Source organism: Hippopotamus amphibius, chromosome 11, assembly GCF_030028045.1.
Source record: "Hippopotamus amphibius kiboko isolate mHipAmp2 chromosome 11, mHipAmp2.hap2, whole genome shotgun sequence".
In the NCBI taxonomy this organism is placed as follows: domain Eukaryota; kingdom Metazoa; phylum Chordata; class Mammalia; order Artiodactyla; family Hippopotamidae; genus Hippopotamus; species Hippopotamus amphibius.
The window spans coordinates 27,418,201-27,442,540 of record NC_080196.1 but is presented as its reverse complement, the minus strand read 5'-3'; the positions used below and the strand labels follow the sequence as shown (position 1 = coordinate 27,442,540).

At 40.7% G+C, this 24,340-nt stretch overlaps 1 protein-coding gene across 1 annotated transcript in view; it reads right to left on the bottom strand.

The window, feature by feature from the left end:
* Positions 1-24,340, bottom strand: part of PKHD1 (PKHD1 ciliary IPT domain containing fibrocystin/polyductin) — a 443,114-nt gene that overhangs the window by 322,121 nt on the left and 96,653 nt on the right. Inside the window, exon 35 of the mRNA XM_057700365.1 lies at positions 4,343-4,499. Within this exon, the coding sequence (XP_057556348.1) occupies positions 4,343-4,499 (157 nt within the window). The remainder of the gene's footprint in view (positions 1-4,342; positions 4,500-24,340) is intronic.

The window sequence follows — 24,340 nt, the reverse complement described above, 5'->3', positions numbered from 1 at the left end:
CTAGATGATCTAGTTTCACTCTATTTAGCACTAATCCTTTCAAAGTGTGTACCTACTTCATATAGAATATTTTCTTCAAAATGCTGCAGACATGGCTGAGAAAGTACTTCCACTATAATACTTTATATCTTGTTCGTTAAAGGCTTTTGAAGAAACTATTTTTTGGCTTGAAATTTCTGATGCTTTGTCTCATCCTATAGGTGGTATCAGAAAATAAAGAAAATTTCACACAGCTATTTTTCTGATGCTACGAATGGGTATGAAAAAGATAGTAACAAATACTCAGAGAGCGAATTGCTGTGATTGTTGAGGATAACAATTCAATCTTATATTTGAATCTTATATTTGGATAGATTTTTATTATCATTCAAGTACTTTCCCATCTATTGTGGACCAAGAGAAGACATTAGGGGTATAGAGCTCTGGCATATCAACCAGAGTTGAGAGCTGGGGTTCTTCCCCAGTGAAAGAATTCTTCTTATGCCTTTTATAAACAGAAAAATAATCTACCAATGGATTTTATATTTCTAACTCATAAAGATATACTTTTTATGTAGAAGTGTATATGTATATACATGTGTATATATGTGAATATATGTAATTTATGTATATATGTGTGTACATATGCACATAGATAGATATCAGTGAGCACAACTAAGGATGGTAAAAGTAAACTAGTTGGGAAAAGTGATATTTAAGAGGGTAAGAATTTAAAAATTATACTTCTTAAATTTTATCCAGGACCTGAATTCTGCACCATTTTACTTGTCCCCCCATTCGACAATCAATACATGTTTTTTGAGCTCTCATCATGGGTCAGGTATGGTCCTAGACACTGAAGAGACAGCAGTAAATAATTGATGGAAGTTTTTTGCCTTTTTGAGCTTATCCTAGCAGAGGAAATGGACTGTAAATAAACAAGTAAATTTATAGTATGTCATGTGGTGATAAGTTCTACGAAGAAAAGTAAAGCAAAATAAAAGGACAGAGTAATAGGATTGTTATAATTTTGGAAAAGATGGAAAGTCCTCTCTAATAAGTTGACATTTTCTCAAGAGAGAATGAAATAAATGAGCAAGCCACATGAATATCTGGAGGAAGAATATTCCAGGCAAAGGGCATTATGTGCAAAGGCCCTGAGGCAGGTGTGTCCCTGGTATATTATAGAAGAGCTGGAGCAGAGTGAATGAGGAAGGCAAGGTTAATGAAGGGATCCAAAGTTTAATAATGGTGTGAACATTATTCCTAATGAGATGAGAAGCCATTGGGGCAGGGCTGGGTTGAGAAAAGAAGTAATAAGATTTGACATATTTTAAAGAGTGTGGACAATAAATTATTGGGAGTTATTTTAGCATATAGCATAAAAATCAAATACCAATGATTTAAACACATGAAGGCATCTTTTTCTATCACAAAAAGTAACTTCAGAAGTGGGCAGACCCAGGTGCCACACTAGTATGACAACTGAAAAGTCATCAGAGTCCCAGGTTTCTTCCATTCTTCTGTTTCCCCATTTTTTTTTTTTTTTTTTTTTTTTTTTGGCCAAACCACACAGCACGTGGGCTCTTAGTTCCCTGACCAGGGATCAAACCTGTACCCCCTGCAGTGGAAGCACAGATTCTTAACCACTGGACCACCAGGGAATTCCCTGTTTCCCCATTCTTACTGGGTCAACTCGTAGCCCAAGATGGCAGCTGAAAATGTAGCTATCACATTTACATTCCAGGTAGCAGGGAAGAGAAAGAAAGAGGGACAAATAGGGCATGCCTCCCACTAAGGCAGCTCTACTTTAGGAAGCATCCTAGATGTCCTGCACCACTCTTCCCCTTACATCTCACTGGCCAGCCCTTAGCCACAGGCTATGTCTACCTACAAAGGAGATGAGGAAATACAGCATTTTAGCTGGGTACACTGCTGCCCCAAAAGAAACTGGAGTTCTGCTACTAAAGAAGACAAAAAAATTAGAAACGTGGAAACCAATTAAGAAGTTGTTTGAAATGGTCCCAGCCAAAAATTATTTTGATTAGGACGAGGTTGGTATCAATGGGACACATGATGAAAATTCAGCCAATAAGATTCATTGATGGATTGGTCATGGGATATGAGAAAAAGAAAGATGTCTAGGATGTCACCAAGATTTTTGGCCTGAGCCACTGGCTATTAAGTGAGATGGGGAAGTTCCTCCCACTTTGAGTCTGTGTGTATATTGATATCTACAGACTCAAAACTTGTCTCAGGTACAAAGCACATGCTCTTCACCTCCTCTCCACTATCCAACTCTAATCTTATATCCTAGACACTCAGATTACTTCTGTCTACATTCTGCCTTACCTCCTACATCATGTGTTTTAGAATTAGATATTTTACTCTTTTATATTTGCTCCCTAATTACTTTTTCTTTAGTAGTGATGCACTTTACTCACGTTAAGTATTATTCTTCATTTCTTGTGTCTCACACAGAGTTCCTAGGCCACGTTTAATAAGCATTCAGAAGTCATCTGTTGAACCAAATTTCATCTGTGTCCTTTCCTGGTTCTACTTTCCCGGTTCATACTTTCTAGAAGCTATGACCCATATCTCTGTGGTGAAAATCTCAGTTTCAATCTAGGCAACCCTGCTTCCTGTCCACAACTCCTGTTTGTACAAAAACAGGTGTCCACCACTTACACTCACAATCCTACCAGTGGTCCTATTCCCAAGAGAAAGTGGGGATCTTTCACATAACAGACTTTCCCTCTTCACAGGATGAAGGTTTGCCCTTCCAAACCTAGCTGCTTATTCTAAATAAAGTCAAATATTGCTTGAACAGGGAATTCTAAGAAAAACCACTACTGAAAGGTGACCTATTGGGGCAAGTATTTGGAATACTGGGATCTTGAAATCTCCAAGAGTGGAAGCCAGGTGTGTATCCACATGCCTCTGCCTTTCCCTTGCCCTCTGCTCTCCCTCTGATGTCTCTTCTCCATCTTCAGTCTCTGGCCTTACTGACAAACACCATTCCTTGCTGGAACATTATCTGGAACTACCAGGATATCCAGAAACTCAGATGGGCTGAGTTTGAGGACTTTTCACTGGGAAACTTCTCCCAAATGGTATCCATATCGGGCAAAGACCCTTGCGCGCCTAAAGGACATCCCATCCTCTAACAGAATTTGACTCCTGTGGCGAGGATCCGGGTTAAAGGCCTGTAAAGAGCATCTTTTCTCTGAGCTGAGACTTGACGTCTATAATTTCCCTTTGTCATTGCCAGTCCTTAGGTAGCTGCTAGCTGTCAATAAGTCAGCACTCCCCATAGCCACTGGCTATACACACACACACACACACACACACACACACACACACACACACACATACCACAAAGACAGGTCAGGAGCCCAAGCTCACAGACCTTTTTTCCTAAAGGGCACTAATTAATTGATTTGTCTGAAAATTTCTCCTTGCTATTAGAGGAAAAAAAAGTAGCTTGCAGAATAAAGAATGTAAACTTCCTAATGAGTCCACCTGTAAGAGATAGGTAGTAACACTCCAACAGTTTATCCTCTGCAAAATATTTTATTCTCCCCCATATAACCACACTCTTACTTTAACAAGAACAAAGGCTCCTGTAAATGTTAAATATATTTATAGTAAAGAATGGTGTTTTAGTGCAGTTTTATAGATCTCCATAACTAATCACATTTGCCAAATAATTTTCATTTGCCAATGAACAAGAGTCCCTTTGATAACCATTCCTTATTATCTGCAACTGAAGTAGGCAATGACTTTTATTCTCATTTAACAGATAAGGAAACAAACTCACGAGGAGGTAGAAAAAACTGACATAGTCACTTGGTGATGGGGGGAGGAGTTAAAATATGAATTCTCAGTCTCTCCCAAATTCCCGGACCCTAGAGCTATGTGGCCGGTTTGGCAATAAGGAAGCCTATTTATATGACTTTCCACGGGACCAGGAAGTCAAAACCACAACAGGGTAAAAGCAGGAAGGCATTGCTTTCTTGGCAAGGAATTTCAAAGGCAGCAGCATTAACTGGTTTCAGAGCCTTTTGCTATATTGTGGGACAAGCATGAATACAAAGGGCTTGAATAAAGAAGCATATTCTTGGAGAACACTGTTCACTCTCTTGCATTTGAAAAATTAAAATAATCAAGCTCTGTGCTTTTAAGAGTCAAAAGAAAGGGCTTTCCTCTGACCACTTCTTTTCATAGTGAAATCCCAATTTGGTCCAAGAATAAATTGTCAACCAAGAGCTGGAACTTATCCAAAAAGTTCCCCTTCTTCCTGCCCCTAAAATGATAGAATTGTATATAATAACGCCACCCCCATCTCCCAAACTCTGCAAACCTTTCACGTGCAGGAAGTTGAGGACGCTGGTGTTGGTGTCCAACAGGAGCAGCTGGCCCTTCTCCACCGTGACGTTGTCGCCCTCTTGTGGCAGTCGCCCAGGAAACCAGCTGTGAGCCCTGGACCATTTCTGGCAGAACTGAAAGGGAAAGTTGCCCTGGAAAACAGGTTTTATTATTTTGTTTTGTTATGTTTTGTTTCATTTCGTTTCGTTCTAAAGCAAGATAGTATGGTTGATCCATCAAAACAGAAACTCCTAAAAATCAAATTAATTTAAATGTAATTTTAAACATTTCAATAAAATTAGTCACCCTCGTACAACTAACTCAAAAAGGGGAAAATGCAGAAGGGGCAAAGTCATACTCAAAGTGTCTCTGTGTTCAGTCTCTGGAATTCTCCAATGACATGCTGGTACTGTTTTCTTACCTTTTTTCCCAGCAAAGGCTCCCTTCTACCTAACAGATGGGGTCGATTCCATTTTTCATTTTTACAGACATGTATTGAGTCTTGGACAAAAAGTCATAAATAGCCAGGGAATAGAGAGAATTAAAATGTTCTGCTTGATGGGTGGCATTTTGCTTTATGTAATTGATACCATTTTTCACTGGTTCTACTGCCAAATGTCCCTGTTTTTTGGAACATTCCTCTCTCCACGTGTTCAGATCCATCCTCCCACTCTGCCTCTTTTGATATTATTGTCGCCTTCCCCTCTGTGCTTGATGCATCCACGCTGCAAAGCTCAAGCACAGGAAAAATGCCAGCTGACTTCAGATGACAACCCAGAATCGTGGAGGGAGGGGCTGGGAGCAGGACTGCAAGCAGCCAAGAAAGGGAAGCACACTTTACCCCCTGCAGTCTCCCTCTCACAGCTTTTGGCTTCCTGTTAATTTACAGTCACATTGGAGTCATGAGGTTTTCAACCAAGGATGTGAAAATCACAGAAATCAGTATCTGGCTCATGCAGGAGGTGGAGAACATGTCTAAATGTCCCATGCAGCTATGGAACTGTAATTCTGATACATGTAATGAAATCCTCTTGGAGAAGGTGATTAGCTCAAGGTCATACAGAAGACATGTGTATGCCTCTCTCCCCACAGTTCTTCTTCCTACCCAGATTCCAACCTAATGTGAAGCCCGAGTTCCTGTAAAATAACTGCCTAGAAGGTCCTCTTGTGAGATGTTAGAGGCAGATGGGAGAAGATCTTGAAGAAGGGAAGGCATGTTTATAATACCAATAACTGCACCTCCACAGAGAACAGTGCCCTGGAGTACTTCTGAGAGAGAAAATGGAGAAATGCGTTGCCAGAAGAGTCAGTAGATTTTCCAGGTATACTGACTCCCCACTAGTCCCAAGTTATATACTGAACCCCATCACCAACAAGCCTTGGGGCTAAGGAAAAGCAGGATCTATTCCTTTTCTGCATCTACAAAGGAGAAATAAGCCAGTGACTCGTCCCAATTTAAGAGATGGGAAGGCATCAGGCACAGTGATAAGAGGTCCCAGCACCACAGGAAAAAAGAACATGTGGTACCTGAGCATCTTTGTGAGCTTTATGAACCATGTCCACAGGATGACCATCTGCAGACTCAAAAAGTAGCAAAGCAGTTCAGCTCTCTACCAATCTCACATTGAAGCTAGGCATAAGGAGGTAAAATTACAGAAAGGGCTCCTTATAAGACTAGACATTCTATATTCCTATAATCCTTTAATTCACTCCCGTGGAATCCAGAAGAAAAAGGAGGGCCAATAGGAGGAAACTGGAGTGGAATAATTGGAATAAAGTGGTGAGAAGATGAAAAGACTGAAAAATCGTAAAGGCAACTCCAGAGAAGGTGAACGAGATTATCAGTAAATCAGCCCCAAGTCACTATGACAAGATATGTGAAGCTTGGATTTCTAGAAGGTCAGAGATGGGAAGGACTCTAGAGAATTTCTATCCCTTTATTTTAAAGATGATGTTTCAGACAGGGTTTCTCAGCCTAGATCTGTTTATGGTACAGATTCCCTCAGTGCCACCAGGGTGGAACCAAAAGATCAGGAGGGATAAACTAGGATCTTGGAATTAGCAAATACACACTACTAAATATAAAACAGATAAACAAGGACCTATTGTATAGCACAGGGAACGATATTCAATATCTTGTAAAAATCTTTAATGGTAAAGAATCTGAAAGAGAATATATATATATGCATAACTGAATTACTTTGCTGTACACTTGAAACCAACACAATGTAATAAATCAACTATACTTCAATTTTTTAAAAACAGTTCAGGAGATGGGACCAGAAATCTGTTATTTTAATCATCTCCTTGATGGCACTTCTACATCAAAGTTTGAGGACCAATTCAAGGCAAGAGCTAGAGGGGAGGGAGATAGATCCAAAAGAGGAACCGGAAAGTTCCCTTCACAGGAGCCCCTGAAGCTCAGGGAAGGCTAGCAAGGGTGTGTGGATGAGCCTTGAGGAGTGAAGAATTCAGCAGCTCGACTGTTTCCGAGACATGAGCCTGGCATTCATATCCAAGCCCAGCTACAGAACTACACAGAAAACCTGAGCTCATGACCTTCACAATGGGAAGAGCTGGAACAACTAGACATTAATTAGGTAAAAGGAGGTCAGAGGAGGATCATTCCATGATATCTTCCAGTAATTAACTTGACACCCTTTCAAAGCTCACAGTTCGCATTGATACCTGTCATCTTAGTTCTAAGGGAAACTTTAAAGACTTTCTTTCTTGCTTGGAAGAAGCTGTGTGTATCATTAGCTGCCTTCCCTGTGTTCTATCACCTTGGCCTGGCCGATCTGCCTTCGAAAATTGCTAAAATCAGCCCCAACCTAGCAGGTGAGAAGGCCAAATATTGTTATCTCCTCTTTACAGTTGAGGAAACAAAGACTCAAACAGTTTAAATGTTGTGTCAAAGGCTATGAAGGTGGAGACAGCCTGGACCCAGCCAAGCATATTCCCACCTCGGGTCTTCTGGCTCACATGGCCTCTCTTGGGATGCTCTTGGTCAAGATGCCTGCCCGGCTCACTCCCTTACTTCATTCAGTTCTCTGCTCACACAACCCTTCCTTCCCTGTCTCCTTATTAAAATGCTATGTCTGATCACTCCCTTGCCCTAATACTGCTTCATCCTGGTATTAGACTATGTCATTCCTTATGTATTTATTATTCATTGAGCTTATTACTCAAATGAAAAACAGGTACTTTGTTTTGGTCATTGCTATATCCCCAAACCCCTAAAAAGTCTCTGACACATAGCAAGTGCACAATAAAAATTGATGAAATGATTTCCTAAGTGAATCATCCACCTGTTAATCCCACATGCATTTATAGATACCACACATACACACACGCATGCACACACACACACACGAGCATACGTGCGTTCTTGATACAACAGGTGAGAAAATAAGTGATAAGATCTAAAATATTTTAAAATGCTACGTTTCCTAGGTCTTCTGATCCATTGAGTTTGGCCCAAATCCTTTCCTACTCCTTTCTGTGTTTTCAAACTCTATTTAAACCTAAAACCAAGCAATGGCAAATGTAGCAAAGTTAAAACCCTAGACTCAGATCCAATGTCGCTATGAAATCTTCCACCGATTTTTTTTCTTTCACCTTAAGTCTCTTTATTCAATGTGGCTCATTTCAAATGGTTATCAATATTAAGAATTAAATTTCAAAAGATCTAAGCTTCCCTCTGCCCAAAGCTTTTCCTTACCATAATAAAGCTATCTTGAAATTATATAAAATGTTATCAATGACCCATGCCTATTACAAAATAATGAGTAAATACTAAAAGTAAAAAAAATTCCTATACATTTAGGAGATTTTTTTCCTAAAAAATTAATGCATCCTCAACTGTCTGACGGCACCTGGTGAAGGAGAAGAGCCAAATATCTCCATGATTTCAAGTTGTCAGGGAATCCATGGTTAGACGTATACCACCATAAGAGTTTTAGCTCTACATTTTCATAGATGACACAATGATAGTATAGTTCCATTCCACAGGCTTCCTAGGGCAATAACTCCATGAGACAGAGGAGATGGCCCACTTTCCAACATCTTTATCTTTCAAGTCCTATCACTGTGATTCAATCAAGCAAAAAAGAATGTTGACATCACTAAAAAGACTTCCTGTCCATGTATTTGAAAGCCTCTCAGCTGATACCAGCATAATGTTTTTGGTACAAGCCAACTCCTGGGTCAATGCAAGTTTCACCTCCACCAAGTAACAGGTCTTTCCACTATAGTCCCCAAGGTGTTCAGCCTTTAGCTCTAGTTTCCTTCTTCAAAATAAACAAATCTCTCATTCCCATTCTGCAGATGAAGAAAATCATCTCCCTACGGACATATGGAGGTGGAGTGAAAATGGTGACTTGGGAACTATCCAGAACACGCCCTCATTTTTACCTCAGAACCTACAGCCCCAAATAAACCCAAGCAAAAACCAAAAGGAGAAAGAAAACACAAGCAAAAACTTTCCTGGCTCAGCGAGAAGCTTATGCAATTTGTTTTCTTCTTACAGCTTGTCAGCACTTCTCTGAACTTCAGGGAATGTGCAGTGTCTGCAAATCTTACATGTCACCTTAAATGTACTTGCAGCACCACCAAGAGTTATCTTGAAAGAAATCATTGATCAGCAAGTTGGAACACCAGAAAGCAAAGACCTATTTGCGAGCATCTGTGTTAAGCCAGGGTTGTGGAGAAGGTAGGATGTGGGGATCTTTTTAGTCACAGTGCCTCCTGGATGACAAAGACAAGGAGGAACTATTTTGACACCTCCCCATAATGCGTGCTTCAGCAAACAAGCCTGGAAATAGGAAAAGACAGGTCCCTGTCACCAACACTCTCTCCACCCTTTACACTGCTCTGTTTTCTCCAAAGAACTTATCATTTGTGTATTGTGTATAGTCATCAAATCCCAGGAGAATGTAAGCTTCCTGAGAGCATCTTCGTTTTCCGCTGTATCCCCGGTACCTACAACAATACCTGGCACATGGTCGTTACCCCAAAAATATGTTTGAATGAATAGTCAGTTCTTACATGGGCTCATAATCACTATGCAATAATTCAAAATATTGTTTTAATAACTAAAATAATTTGATATGAAGCTGCAATTTTTTTTTACTTTTCTCAGTGCTCTTTTACATAGAAATGTTTTTAATTTTTATGAAACCAAATGTAGTGATCTTTTCTTTTGTAACCTCCTCCATTCTTTTACGCATAAGACTCCCTCCTTTCATTCTAACACAAATAGCTCTTATATGTTCTTGATTTGTAGGATTTTATATTTGCATGTAAAGCCTAACTAATTTAGAACTTATACTGGTGGGAAGTTTTCCATTTTTCCTCATTTTTTATCTTTTCTTTGTTTTTCCCTCAAAAATAGTGAGATGTCTTCACACCATTTATTAAATAACAAGGTCTTAGCTGTTTTAATAATTGTATTATAATGTTGGGTGATATTTAGCATATTGGCCAATTAAAATCCCAAACCTTTCCTGTATGAGCTAGTGTAAAGGGATTTCTGTTAGATACACGTGACCTCATCCTTGTTCTCAAGGTGCTCATGTTATCACTGAAAAAAAGACAAATAGCCATGTAATTAATATAAAGTGTGATTAATTCAATAATTAAAGGCATAACCAAGGTACTATGGGAGTTCAGAAAATTAGATGGCTAACTCTGGTAGAGACTGCCTTACAGGTGAAATCCAGTGCATTAATTACCTTTCTTTTATCAATCTGGACACTACACATAAATTAACACAGGCTGAGATTTATTTCAGCTGATTATGAAAGCCAAAAATGCTCATTGTAGGAAAAGTCAACTATCTACAAATCCAGGATTACAAATAGAGCCCCTGACCTCTAATCTAATAACTCCTTAGGGAACAAAAAGGAAATTAAATTAGTTTGGCATAATTTGTTCTTACCGGGCTCATGCTGGCTCTAAGTGATCACTTTCTTTTTTCGGTGCTTATAAACCCTTCATGATGGTGAGATAACATGAGAAAGTTCCCCCATGCTGCCCAGAACATTGACTACTCAAAGAAATGTCAATAACACCTTCTGCCAGCAACTCGGGCCCAATTCACATTTACGCTTTATCCCTGCTAGAAAACAGGGCAATTCACTAGTTTGTCTCTCCCTTCTGTGCACATCCTACACGCCATGATTTCTCTAAGAATCCTGATGTAGCCCAGGGCTTCATCCATGTATTTTAGCACTCTTGAGTTTCAGAAACTAGGAGAGTCTGCAAACAGAACAAATTTGCAGAACCTTTCTTCATCTTCTCTTCCATTTGAATCTTCAAATCTCCTCAAATAATGTCTCTTCTGAATTATAAATCTGAAGATCATTCCATGACCCAATGCCACCAATGTCCCAGGCACAGTGCTAGACATTTGACCTATAGTATCACTAATTCTCACAACTGAAAAACCTTCACATTACTCTCTCTTCTTTAAATTTTTAAAATGTGAAATTTTGAAAATTATTCATAATGGCTAGCATTTTGGAGTGCATTTAACAGTATAATACATATATACATTACACATGTATACATATGTATATACATTATCTATATATGTATAACTGAATCACTTTGCTCTACAGCAGAAATTAACACATTGTGAATCAGCTATACTTCAATAACATTAAAAAAAAATCAGGTATTCTCTCACTCAATCATCACAGACTCTTTTCAGCCTCCTTGCCTGGAACTATGGAACAGATGGATCTCTGGATTCAACAAATATTTATTGAGCACAAAATAAAACAAACCCCTGATCTCGGGAGCTTGTATCTTAGGGAGATTAAATAAATAAATAATGTGCTCTGAAAAGAAAAAGCAGGGGGAAGTAGAGCAGAAGTGCCAGAGTGGGAGGAGCTATCTCATATCAAGCAATCAGGGACCAGCCCCTCTGATGAAGGATCAGAGCAGAGGTGGGGGGAGTGTGAGGCAGATGTGCTCTGAGAAAGGAGAAAGAGGAAATGCTGCAGGCTCAGCAAGAAGCCGAGAGAGGGCGGCCAGGCCTAGAGGCAGGAATGCTGCACAGCTCTGTAGTCTTCCTGCCCAAGCAGCAGGACATTCATTGATGTTTACTGCATAAAGACTTCAAGTTCTCCACATGTCATAGAGAAAAGAATCAAGTAAAATATTCAGTAGGCTATAACAGGGTCAGCAAACTATAGCAGAAATCTGGCCTACCCATTGTATTGATAAAGTTTTATTGGAACAGCAGTTCGACCATTCACTTACATATTGTTTACAGCTGCTTTTCGTTTGTGTTAGAGACTCTATGGCCCACCAAAGCTAAAACATCTACTACCTGGCTCTTTAGACAAAAAATGTGCTTACTCCTGGTATATTACAATTTATACGATCATTATAATGGTAAGAACTGATATTGTCCAAGTACCTATAATATGCTTAGCACACTACATCTATATTCCATCAATACTGAAATATATTCAAAATTGAACTTTCTACAATTAAAAATAAATAATTATAATACAACTACCTAAGAGTCTGCACACTGGCAAGCAAAAGGCTATACACTGAAATACTGAAAATCGGTTCAGTTCTCTTCATTTTCCAGTAGGCAGTAAGCCAGGTCTCTGAAGGCTACATTAAGGCAAGTGGAAGTGAGGGTGTGTGTGTGTGTGCATGTGTGTGTGTGTGTGTGTTACCTGGGCATGCTCACATACACACAGTCGAATCAGAAGATTGACAGCTACACGCTTGCCTTTTCCGCAGAGCTGACATACTGCCATTTAACCAGCGAGCACAGAGCACGTGTTTCTGTTCCCAGTCACTAGTAAGAGACAAGGTTAACATTTTAAGTGATGGACTACAGCGTGTTATTTCCCCATGCAATGGACCCGTGACTGCACCGCCTTCGAAAACACTTAATTTCAGTGATTGAATACACGGGAGCTCACTTTCCCTGCTATGAACCTTTGACAGCTCCTCAGTTTCATGTACCAGGGGAACCTGTTTTTTTTTTCTTTCTACTTTTCTCTTTCCATCCCCTTTGTACCTGAAGGGAAGCAAAATGAATATGTGGTGGCAGAAAGAAAAGGAGGGAGCCGAGAGAATGAAAACCGCTTTGTAAGCATCAGTGTATTTTACAATAGCCGTATTCACTGCCATCTGCTCTAATTACTTTTAATGTTTGGGCTACCATCTTCATACAATAGAAATAATGAAAAAAAAAGAAATAATGATCTCCTCAAGGGCAAAAAAAATTTTTTTTTTACAGAAACAAACAAAAGTTGATTGCATTTAGCTCCCAGGCTAAAGAAGCAGGAAGCTACTTTGTAGTGAACAATCAATTAGGAAAGTGGGTAGGTCTCCAATGAACACAAACAAATTGGGTCTTCTTCATGGTTCCCTTTCCCTTCCTCCTTTTCCTACCTCTTTGGAGCTCGCAGAGGGCAAGGAGATATCCAGGCATATTTCTAGGTCTGAGGTTACACCACACATACCTTACATTTGGATCAGAACCAAAGCCAAGTCTTCTCCCTGTCTTTGTGTTGGCATTAGTTTTGAGAAACACTGAATACAGAGTTAGGTTTTCTACCAAGAGTACAAGTCCTCTCTCCTGGGGTGAGTTCCCCAGGGACCACCCCAAATCTGAACCCCTCATTGAAGCTAGAACTAACAGCCTCATTAAAGCCTTCAGGAACAGAAATGATCCAGAATGGGTCCCTTCCTTGGCACTCCAGGAGAACCCAGGACTCAGCAAAATGTGTGGAGTTCAGAAAGACATGGAACAGACCACTGCAATGCCTGCAGAACCTGGACCTTCACAAAGCCTATCTAGAGTTCTTCTCAAATCCCCAAATTCAAGCACACCACCTGAATTAAGAATTCTGAGATGCCCCCCAGGATTCCTGCCCCCCTGGTATACATGCCCTGATACTCTCCTCTCTGTAGTAGGAACAGAACTGGTGAATATGATGGGATCTCCCTCCCATGGTTAGGTTACATCACACAGCAACAGTGAAGGAACTTTGCAGGTATAATTAAGTTCAGAAATCAGTTGACTTTGGATTAACAGAAAGGGGGATAGACATCTCTTATTTAAGTGAGCCCTTAAAAGAGAGATTCCTCCACTGACCTTGAAGGAACAAACTGCCATGTTACAGAGAGGACCATGTGATTAGGACCCAAGAGCAGCCTCTAGGACCCAAAATGGTCCCTGGCCAATAAGAAAATGAGGTCTTCATCCTACAGATGAAAGAAACTGGCTTCTGCCAACAACTTGAATGAGACTGGAGGAAGACCCTGAGCTCCAGATGAGGATGTAGCCAGACTGACACTTTAACTTCAGCCCTGTGAAGTGTTGAGCAGAGACCCCAGTTACTCTGTGCCCAGACATCTGACCTGCAGAAACTTGGAGATAATAAATGGGCACTTGTCCGAAGTTACTAGGATGGCAGTGCTGGGCAGGAGGCCAGATGGTTCTCCCACTGCATAAGTGACCCTCAGCACACAGGAGAGGCAACACAGGATTTCTTTTGTTTATGATGGCAAGAAGTTTAAATTAAGACCTGGTAGAGAACTCATTTGCTCAGGAAGAGTTAAGACAGCTAAAGAAAAACAGCAAATGCCATGTGACTGTGATGTCTTCACAACATTTCTCTATTTAGACTGAAGAAAAGCAAAACCTCCTGATTCTGAACACAACCATGATGTGTGTCCTTTGGGAGACACTAAGAATTTTTGAAAGCCCAGATTCCAACTTGACTTCTGAGAATAGTATTTGAATATAATTGGCATTAATAGCACTACTCTTTTGCTTGCATTGCTTACCAAGAAGAGAGGAGAATCTGACTTTTTTATTCCCTCACTTAAAAAAAAAAGTGCTCTGCAGAGGAAAACCAAGCTCTGCATAGGAAAACCAAGCTCAGAAACCAGAGAAATCCATCCTGTACCTGTACCTGGTATTTTCATCGGCCCTGATTAAATAAGTTTTCCCTTATTCTTTAAGGGTAGAGATTAAGGTACTTTTTAGGAAGAACAAAGGAAATGTTAATTTAGGTTTTCAGATCCCTTGGTATCAAAGTAGCATCATGTTTTATTATTAAACATTCACACATGTATTGTCTAGTATTTGATGATGCAAAAGATGGTTTGTTTTAAGGCTAATACCACAAAATTATCAGTCCTACTCGGGAATGAGGAAGCCCAGAAAGATTAAATGATGGGTTTCAGAGCTGGGATGCAATCTCAAGGATCCAGAATTGACGGAACTTGACTGTCAACTGCAGTGCAGATGCCTTTCTTGTATACACAGGTTGTGTTGATTATCATAACCATCGCCTTTCTGACTCTTCACTGGACATTCTCTATGGGCCAGGCATTATGGGACCCTGCCCTGGACCCACGAATGTATAACTGGATTTGTAAGCTCTGTAAGCCCAGTTTCAAGTTCATTGTTCCCCTTCCTCTAAATGCATCAGCCACACACTGTCCCTTTTCTGCCAAGCCCTGTTTATTGGTTCCAGATGCAATGAATCATCTACTGACTTGAGCAACATTAGAGGTAAACACCAAGGTTAAAATGTAGAGATAATTGAATAATACCAACTACCAGTAACAGCAGTCCAGGCAAAGGAGGAAATAGACCCGTAGATCTCAGATAGGGCAGTCTGATGGAAACCCTCCACTCTCAGGATCAAAACCACATGCTATTTTGACATGATGGAAAAATCTCTATGTTTTATTTTTCCAAATTTTCATATGCCAGGTATCAGCATGGGTAGGTGTGGCAGGCAGGCAGTGACATAATTTGTCCCCATAATCAAAAATAAAACATCCAAAAATCAACTAAATTCCCATCTATTTAGTATCCCAAAGAAGTTTGCTTTAAACTGTTTTTTTAAATATCTACGTATGTTATTGCTTTCACTGCCGATAAATAAAATTAATGAAATATATGCATTTTTTCCAACAAAATCTTCTTCAGAGAAAACCCCATAAAGCAAAAATTTTCCAAAGCCCTTCTAAAAATTCATAAAGTTCAATATACTTTCCAGATAGCAAACTGCACTTTAATCATTTGCATTACAAGCACCTGGCATTCATTGTATACAATGCACATCATGTATAAACATGGGTATATGTATAACATACACATATAAGTTTATACAAACACTTGAAAAACTTTCCTTATTGTGTCTTTAAAGACAGAAAACTCAGAACCCTCAGCAAATACTAAACAATCCACAGGCATAGTTATCACCCAAGAAGTTTGGAAGTTTAGAAGCTACAAAGACCCCCAAGAAATGAGCCTAAAAGCAGCAGTACTCAACCTTCTAGGGATCCAAGCCTAGACTAATTCAATAAGCAATACAGAGAGCGCTCAGAGGCCACAACATCTGACATAACACATCGAAAATGCCTTTCCGTGGAATTCTCCCAACTTTGAAGAATTACCCTGTTGCTGAAAATTGGGACCTCAACTTGCTGAGGATTAATTATTCATGTAGCTCTGTTTTGCCTTAAGGAAACAGAAGCTTCTTCTTTCCCCATTTTCCCAAAGGGAAGAAATATAGCTCCCAATAAGCCCCTCTATTACTTAGGGTTAACAAAAGCTTAGATATTTATTCTAATACCTTATTTCAAAAAGGTGAAATTAAGTGACTGCTACAAGACTACTCAATGAATTGAGCAGGGGTAAAGTCAGGACAAAAGCCAAACAAAGTGGTTTGTTTTTTCCACCAAGAGACATAGCCTATATTTTTAAACCAACATAATGTAAGGAGCTCTTCTAAAATTTTCTTGATCAACCAATCAACATGCATCTGGTAGGTATGAGCCACATCACTGGATCTCATGAAAAGCTGGCAAGCACATGACACAGCTTCCCATTATTCCCCATTTCCTACTTCTGGTCAGCTCCTCCAGATGAGATCTCCTTTGCCTGGGATCTAACAATTGAGAAAAAAAAATCATTTCACCTCCTTATTAATCACATGAAGCAGAAAGAAATGACCTTTCCTTGTTACTCCCTCCTCTTTCCCATTATACTAACTAGGGTGGGAAGGTAGCTTTTAATCTGTGAGTCTTTACAGTTTTCACATGGGCAGTCCAAAGCAAAACTGAACCTTCGTTAGTTTAAGACATTTTTTAAACCTTCTGAACATACTGGGAACATTTACAGACAATGTAATGGACATAGATCACTGACAACTTGCCTAATTCCCCCAAGAAACCAAGATGATAAGAAGGTACCCAAAGGATGTTTAGAGAATAGGAGGCAAAAGCAGAAAATAAGTGGAGTGTAATTACTTTCTGCAGATTAAGCTAGAGATTTGGATTTTAAAGATAGAACTTAACCCAACATAATTTATATAAAAAATGCTTCTTTGTTTTTATGTAGGGGAAATCTTCATGACGTTTGGATTTGGCAATGATTTCTTCACTGTGATATCAAAAACACAACAAAAAATAGACAAATTGGACTTCATCAAATTTAAAACTTTTCTGTGTCAAAAGATGCTATATGGGACTTCCCTGGTGGAACAGTTATTAAGAATCCTTCTGCCAATGCAGGGGACACGAGTTCCAGCCCTGGTCCAGGAAAATCCCACATGCCACGGAGCAACTAAGCCCATGTGCCACAACTACTGAGCCTGCACTCTAGAGCCCTCAAGTCACAACTACTGAAGCCCACAAGTTTAGAGTCCATGCTCCGCAACAAGAGAAGCCACCACACTGAGAAGCCCGCGCACCGCAGCAACTAGAGTAGTCCCTGCTCATGGCAACTAGAGAAAGCCTGCTCAGCAACAAAGACCCAATGCTGGCAAAAATTAATTAATTAATTAATTTTTTAAAAAGACACAATCGAGTGCAAAAGCAACCCTCTAATAGAAGAAAGTATTTGTAAATCATGTATCTGATAAAGGATTAATATCCAGAATATATAAAGAAATTCTGAGTTGCAACCAAAAAACCAAACAACCCTATTTGAAGATGGTCAATGGACGTGAATAAACATTTCTCCAGAGATGTATAAATAGCTAAGAAACATATGAAAAGATGTTCAGCATCACTAATCATTAGGAAAATGCAAATCAAAGCCACAATGAGATGTTACAAGCCATCAGGATGGCTGTTAGTTAAAACAAAAACACAAACCAAATAACAAGTATGGATGAGACTGTGGAGAGTTAGAACGCTTGTGCATTGCTGGTGGGAATGTCAAATGGTGCAGCCACTTCGGAAACAGTATGGCAGGTCCTCACAACACTAAACATTGGTGGACCACATAATGCTGACCACTCCGTTTCTGGGTTTACACCCAAAAGTATTGAAAGCAGGGACTTGAACAGATATTTGTATATCTGCGTTCATAGCAGCATTATTTACCAGCCAAAAGGTGGAAGTAGCCCAAGCGTTCATCACAGATGAATGGACAAAGTGTGGTATATCCATAAATGGAATATTATTCAACCTTAAGAAGGAAGGAAATTCTGACATGTTACATCATGGATGAACCCTGAAGACATTACACTAAGAGAAATAAGCCAGCTACAAAAAGGATAAAGGATAAGCCAGCTACAAAAAAAAAAAAAAAAAAAATCCACTTAGATGAGGTACCTGTGTTGTCAAATTCACAGAGACGGAAAGTGGAATGGTGGTTGCCAGGGTCTGGGGGCAGGGAGAATGGGGAGTTAGTGTTTAATGGGTAGGGAGCTGCAGTTTGGGAAGATGAAATTGTTCCAGAGGTAGACAGTGGTGATGGCTGCACAACAATGTGAATGTATTTAATGCCACTGGACTGCACAATTACATATAGTTAAAATGATGAATTTTACATTACGCATACTGTACCACAATTTAAAAACCGGGGGAAAAATGTTTCTTTGTTTTTTGTTTTTTGCTTTTTTTAATTTTATTTATTTATTTATTATTTTTTTTGGGGGGTACACCAATGTTTCTTTGTTTTTAATGAGGAATTTTAGAGCCTCTTGTCTCCTCTTTTTTCAGGTGAGGACGCTGGAGCTCAGAGAGGTTAAAGACTTTTTTCAAAGTTCTGAAACCAGAGGAAGGAATGATAAACCGAAAATGAAAACAAAGCTCAGCATATAAATTTGATGGCTGCTCTGTGGAGCGTGGGTTTGTCCCCTTGTTTTGGTGAGTGTGTGTGCACGAGTGTGTCCACGACTCCCCTGTGCTCCAATCCCTGGTCACTTCTCCCCTCCACTCGACAGCGTACAGAAATCACCTCTAGTTCCCCAGACACACTCTGCTACTTCCCATCTCCAGACTCCAGTCCCAGAGGTGACCTCTATTAGTTCCGTCTAGAAGACCTTTCTACCCTATTCTACCAGGTAAACACTTGCTCAGTCTTCAAAAGCCAGGTTACCTCCCTTTCTCTGTGAAGCTCTAGCTAGTGTCCCCTCACCCTGAAACAGAGCTGTCTCCTTTTTCTACTTCCACTGGGCTTTGAACTTACTGCTCTAGTATTAATTTTCACAATGTTTGGTATCTTGTGGCATTTTCTATCTCCACTCCCATCTCATCTAAGCCAAAAGAAATTGGATTCAAGACAACCAATGGGAGAGCTTAACAGAAAAGGCACCTGCATTTGCTTCAGACCTGGAAAGTCTAAACAAGAGACCGTGGCTGGCGCTGCCCTTGCCCAGCAGCAGAAGGAAAAGAGGGATCTGGTCTGGGAGTTGCCTGTCACTGCTAGAGGAACAAAGGTGACTGTGGATCCCATCAAAGGGAACAGATCTGGGGTGATAAAAAGGATTTTTCCCAAGAGGTAGATGACCTTATTGCAGAGAGCAAAGTTCACCACCCCCAAAAAAACAAAGGGCCAGAAATTGGTCAGAATGGGTCAGAAAGAGTTGTAGGCCAAGGACCTTAGCTGGAGGATTTCTAGTGAACCCAAAAAAAAGGCCCATGAGAAACCCAACAATGGTGTCTCTCTCACTCACAGTGCATTTGTTACCTTGTTGCTGTTCCTGCCACATCTGATGTATTCTTTTACCCTAATCCTCCCTTCCCCTGGGGGCCAACTCCTAGAAGAAGTGGGGAAGGGGATGGAGGGAAGAGAGAAATAACCACTCCCCCACCACAAGCTTCTAAGCCATCTGGGGATGGGGAAGTCAATTTTTAAATTGAATAAAAGTTTGTGGCTTTGAAATTACATTGAACTGAACTGGAATTAGATGATTATTAGAGCCTATCAAGACTAACGCATTCAAAAGCAGGTCATAGGATAAGGACGAGGTTACAGGGTACCCTGGCCAGGGTGTTTCAGTGCTGAAGGGTGTTTCAAAGCCAAGAAGCTTGAGGGGAAGGATGGACCAGAGGTGGGAAATTAGAAACAGCCAATGGCGTTGTCCTTTCAAAAAGCCCGACTATCCAGGGAAAGGGAGAACTCAACCCCTTCATAAAAGGAGCCATAGGGTCAAAGGAAAATTAGGGGAAGGTTGAAGTTCTTTGGTTAAGATTAAACAGTTTATATAAGGAAAATGAGCAAATGGAACAAGAGAAAAGAAAGGGGATCACTGATGACTTCAAATGCTGCTGGGACAGGAGGGAGTAATTTACATACAACACGCAGGAAGGGATCAGCCCCTTCTTCGCTCATCCCAGAAGCACTGGTGGTCCCCAAGCAGCCATCCCCTTCTTTCTCATCTGCCCGTCCTTCCTGGATACTATCACCACCTCCCTCAGCCTCCATTATAATCTACCTTATGACAGCTCTCAAATCTGTATCTCAGACTCTGAACTCTCTCCCAAACTCTAAATAGCTGGGAAGCTCCACATGTATGTTACATGGAACAGCCAGCCATAGAAAAGTGTAAAACTGCATTTCTTATCCTCCCCTTCCTACAAACTCACTCACTCAGCCATCAACACTAGTGACACACTATCCACCAAGTTTACACTGTTCCCCAACTCCAGAAATATAGTCACCTGCAATTCTGCCTAACCTTTACCTCCCAACAAGCCACCAAACCGTGTCCATCCACCCCAGAAATGCGTCTTAGTTCAGGCTTTTCTTTGCCGTGTGTAGGGCAACAGCAGGTGCTCGTCACTCACCTGAATCTTCCTGACTAAAGTCTCCGTGAGGGCAGAGAGCAGGTCTGTTTGTGAACCTAGAGTTTAGCACAGTACTTGGTCCTCAGCAGGTTTGTAACGAATACTTGTTCATTGAATGATTGAAGGCTGCATGAATGACCATCATGGTGATAGCTGAGCTGCCCTCTCTGCTCATAGCCTTCCATCCTCCTCTCCCCCACGGACACTGCCAATATTCAATATGCTCTTGCTAGAAAAACTAACCTCGTTAATTCATATTCTCTCTCTCTCCCATACACACACACACACACACACACACACACACACACACACACAGAGTCATAGTCACACATTTGCCTACACCCCACTTAGAATACACAGGTGTGAAGCTGATTCCCAATGCCAAGAAAATAAAGTACAAATTCAAATAAGTATATAACCCTCCACCTAAGAATTGGTCTCCGCAGCCTCATCTCGCACTCCTTCCCACGCTTCCACAGGGACATGAACCATCCTCAAGCTATACCAAAAGCCACACCGTCTCCTAAACACATCATGACCGTGCTGATGCATAAGCCCCTTCTCTCCTGGGCAATACCATCATCTCTCAGGGTCTGGGTCCACTTTAAATTTCCCTGTGATGACTTTCTCAGGCTCTTGAGAAACTGTTCTTTCCTCAGTGCTTGCCCTGCACCCCACTCTTACTATTTTTGTGGTCCATATTTACCTCGACATTTACCTTGCTAGAATGTGAGTTGCACAGTCCAGGGGCTGCATCGTAATTATCTGTTATCACAAGTCACCAGCATGGTACCTGTCACACAGGGGGCACCTACCAAGTCAGTTAGACCACATTCATGAATTAGACCGGCTCTGCGAAACAGGCAGGCGGCAAACAGCAGATTACAGTGCCGCCAAAAACCTTTCTCTTGCCTGAAATTTTACAATTTCCTTGTCCCCTGTTAAAATAATTTACTGTTTTCTAAAAGACTGCAGAATCTATTCATGAAGGCATAACCCAGACTGCTGGTGCTGTCTACCAGCATAGTGCCTCCAGACCTGCTTCAATAAATTGATAGCACTTATTCGTAATTTGTAGCCCCCATTTGCATGCAAATAATTAATGTGCTGGAGACCATAAAATTGATTTTTCTCTTAAGTTAAATATCCCACCTACAATCTTGTTAGTGTGTCAATGAATGAAGTTTTACTATATTCAACCAATAAACATTTATTGAGCCAGGTACTGTGGTAGGCCCTGAGGATAAACTGATGAATACCCTAATTCCCTGCTCTCAGGAAGCTCACTGTCTAGAAGAAACCAATGTAAAAGCCAATCCTTATAGTATCACACATGCTTGTTTCTTTTCTCAACAGGGCAAAATCTAGATGTTTACAAGAGAAGACAGAAAAGATAAAAGCTAAAAGAGTGTACTTAGAAATACTTCCCAGATTATGCTCCTGCTTACAGAAAATATAATGACTTGGCTTTTAAAAAGAAATCATGCAAAACAGCCTAGTCAGTATGATCTCATGTTATTAAAACATTTACCTGGGAGTCAAATATCATCAAAATCTATAAACAATAACCGGACACACCACTTAAAGGCCGCAACTAGGTTCTTTTTCATTTCAAGAGGGTGGAATATTCACTATCAGTGACCTTTGTTCAGCATTAGAAACATTTGTCCAAATCAGTCAGCTGCTTGAAAAATCTAAATAAACTTATGGGGGAAAAAATCCCTTATTTTGTTGGAAAATGGAAAAAAGTCATACAGCTCATAAGCCTGTAATAGGGACCCATGCTTGCCCCCAAGAGGCAACTGCCATAAATCTTCAGAAGAAACCACTGATTCAACACCACCCCCAGACACACACTCACCCTATATACTCGCCCACCTACACTCCACCTCTACTCAGACTGGAGTCACACAAAAACCTCAGCACAACCCAAGGTCGAATTCCTCAAGGCAACTGTGGTCACAGAGTCCAACAAGAGAACCTTCAAGATATCCATACTCAGAGCACCTTTGAGACATTTGCCCTGGGTCCTCAGTCCTGCTGCACCAAAGCTGAAATTCAGGCATTGTTTACACGGTGCCCAGGAAGCCTCTGCAAGATTCAGGAAGGGAACGCAGTAAAGCCTGCTGCTCGCAAAACCCAGAATCAAAAGGGAGGCCAAGCTGATGTCAAATCTGTAATCAGTAACTCAGTGATGAATTTGTTTTTCACAGACTTTAACACAGCATGCCAGTCCACAATCACAACTGCACGAGTAAATTCAGACCAGGTTAAGAGAATTTTTTTTTTTTTTTGTAGTTATCACTTAGTTTTCCAGGTCACCGCAGTGGTGAGAACTGGCCAGGCCACAAATAATGGGGGTGCAGCTTGCATTCATATTTTAATTTGAAACATCGTTATTGTGTAAAGGGAATCTCCTTTGACATTTGTATTCAGACAAGGTTGGAAACAGCATCTGAACACATAATCATATCCCAGTGTGTTTCTCTCGCTCAAAAGCTGAACCGTCTGCCTTAACACTTTCACAGACTCCTCCAGGCCCGCTTCAAACAGACAAAACACTCCTCCTAAAACTCAAAGAAACATCGCGACACCTTTGTAATAGGCCTATTTCCCAAGAGGGGGATAAAAGGACAAGGCAAATTAAGGGAAATGCGGAATATAAACTTGAAACCTACTGTCAATAAAACCCAAAACAAACTCAAAGCGGAGGTGAAGAAAGCAGGGGGAGGAAAAGCAATGTTAAATGGTCATCTTTCTTCTTTTATTTGAGGAAGTTAAGTTTGCACAGCTCCTTACAAGCCGTCTTTGGCTAAAATCACTATTAATGAGCTTTGACATTTGAAATTTAACTGGGCATGAGCTAACAGCTTCCAGCACTGCACCACCCATGAAGCCAACTGGAAATATTTTGCTAGGGCCTAACGGTGTGTTTATTGAAAAGACACAGCTTTCAAGAGAAAGTGTTTATAGCAGCCACTTTACCTGCTATCCCTGCCCTGTGATGTCTGTTTGGTTTCAGGGTTTGGGGGGTCCTCTTGAACTCGTCCTAGTCTCAGCCCTAATTGTTTTCACATCTAGCAGGAAAACATTAATGAAGTTCTTTGCTCTACAGCAACCTGGATTGTAAGGACGAACCTGAGAACATGGAGTTATAACAAAAAAGCCAGGCACCAAAAAAAAAAATAATAATAAAGGAAGTCAGCCCTTTGGAAAGGCAAGATGACAATACTGTGTTACTGGCAATGCCATTAAAACGATCCTCTTCCAACGAGAGCACAGTGAATAGACCGATAAGGCTAGGAAGATGGCCTGGGTTCTTCTTAGCTAAAAATCTCGGTTTATTGAAGGGAAGTGAACCCATCATTAACCAAGTCGTTTCCCCAAGAGAAGGGCCTAGAAGGGAGCTAGTCCCTTTACTCCTTGCCAGAGAAGGCTTTGGGTACACTGACTTTTTGAAGAAGGGAGGATGACGACAAAGAGGGAATAATCTTGACCTAAAAGGAAGCTCACACACACCCTGCTCCTACACGGAGCCTGTGCATTGAGCCTCCACCTACAGGATGTATTCAAACAAAACAGGGGCATCCTTCCAGATCTCATGCCAAAGTCCTAAGAGCACTGTTCTGTATTCAGTGATCCTCTATAGACTCTTTTTTATTTTTTTAAGACCTTTATTGGAGTATAATTGCTTTACAATGTTCTGCTAGTTTCCACCGTACAACAAAGTGAATCAGCTGTATTTATACATACATCCCCTTATCCCCTCCTTCTTGAGCCTCCCTCCCCTCCCTATCCCACCCCTCTAGGTCATCACCAAGCATCGAGTTCTTGACCTTATGCACACCCCGGAATCGGTATGAAATTCAGAACCTCCACCCTTCCCCCAAAGGCATTGTTATGCTGGAGAATTTAG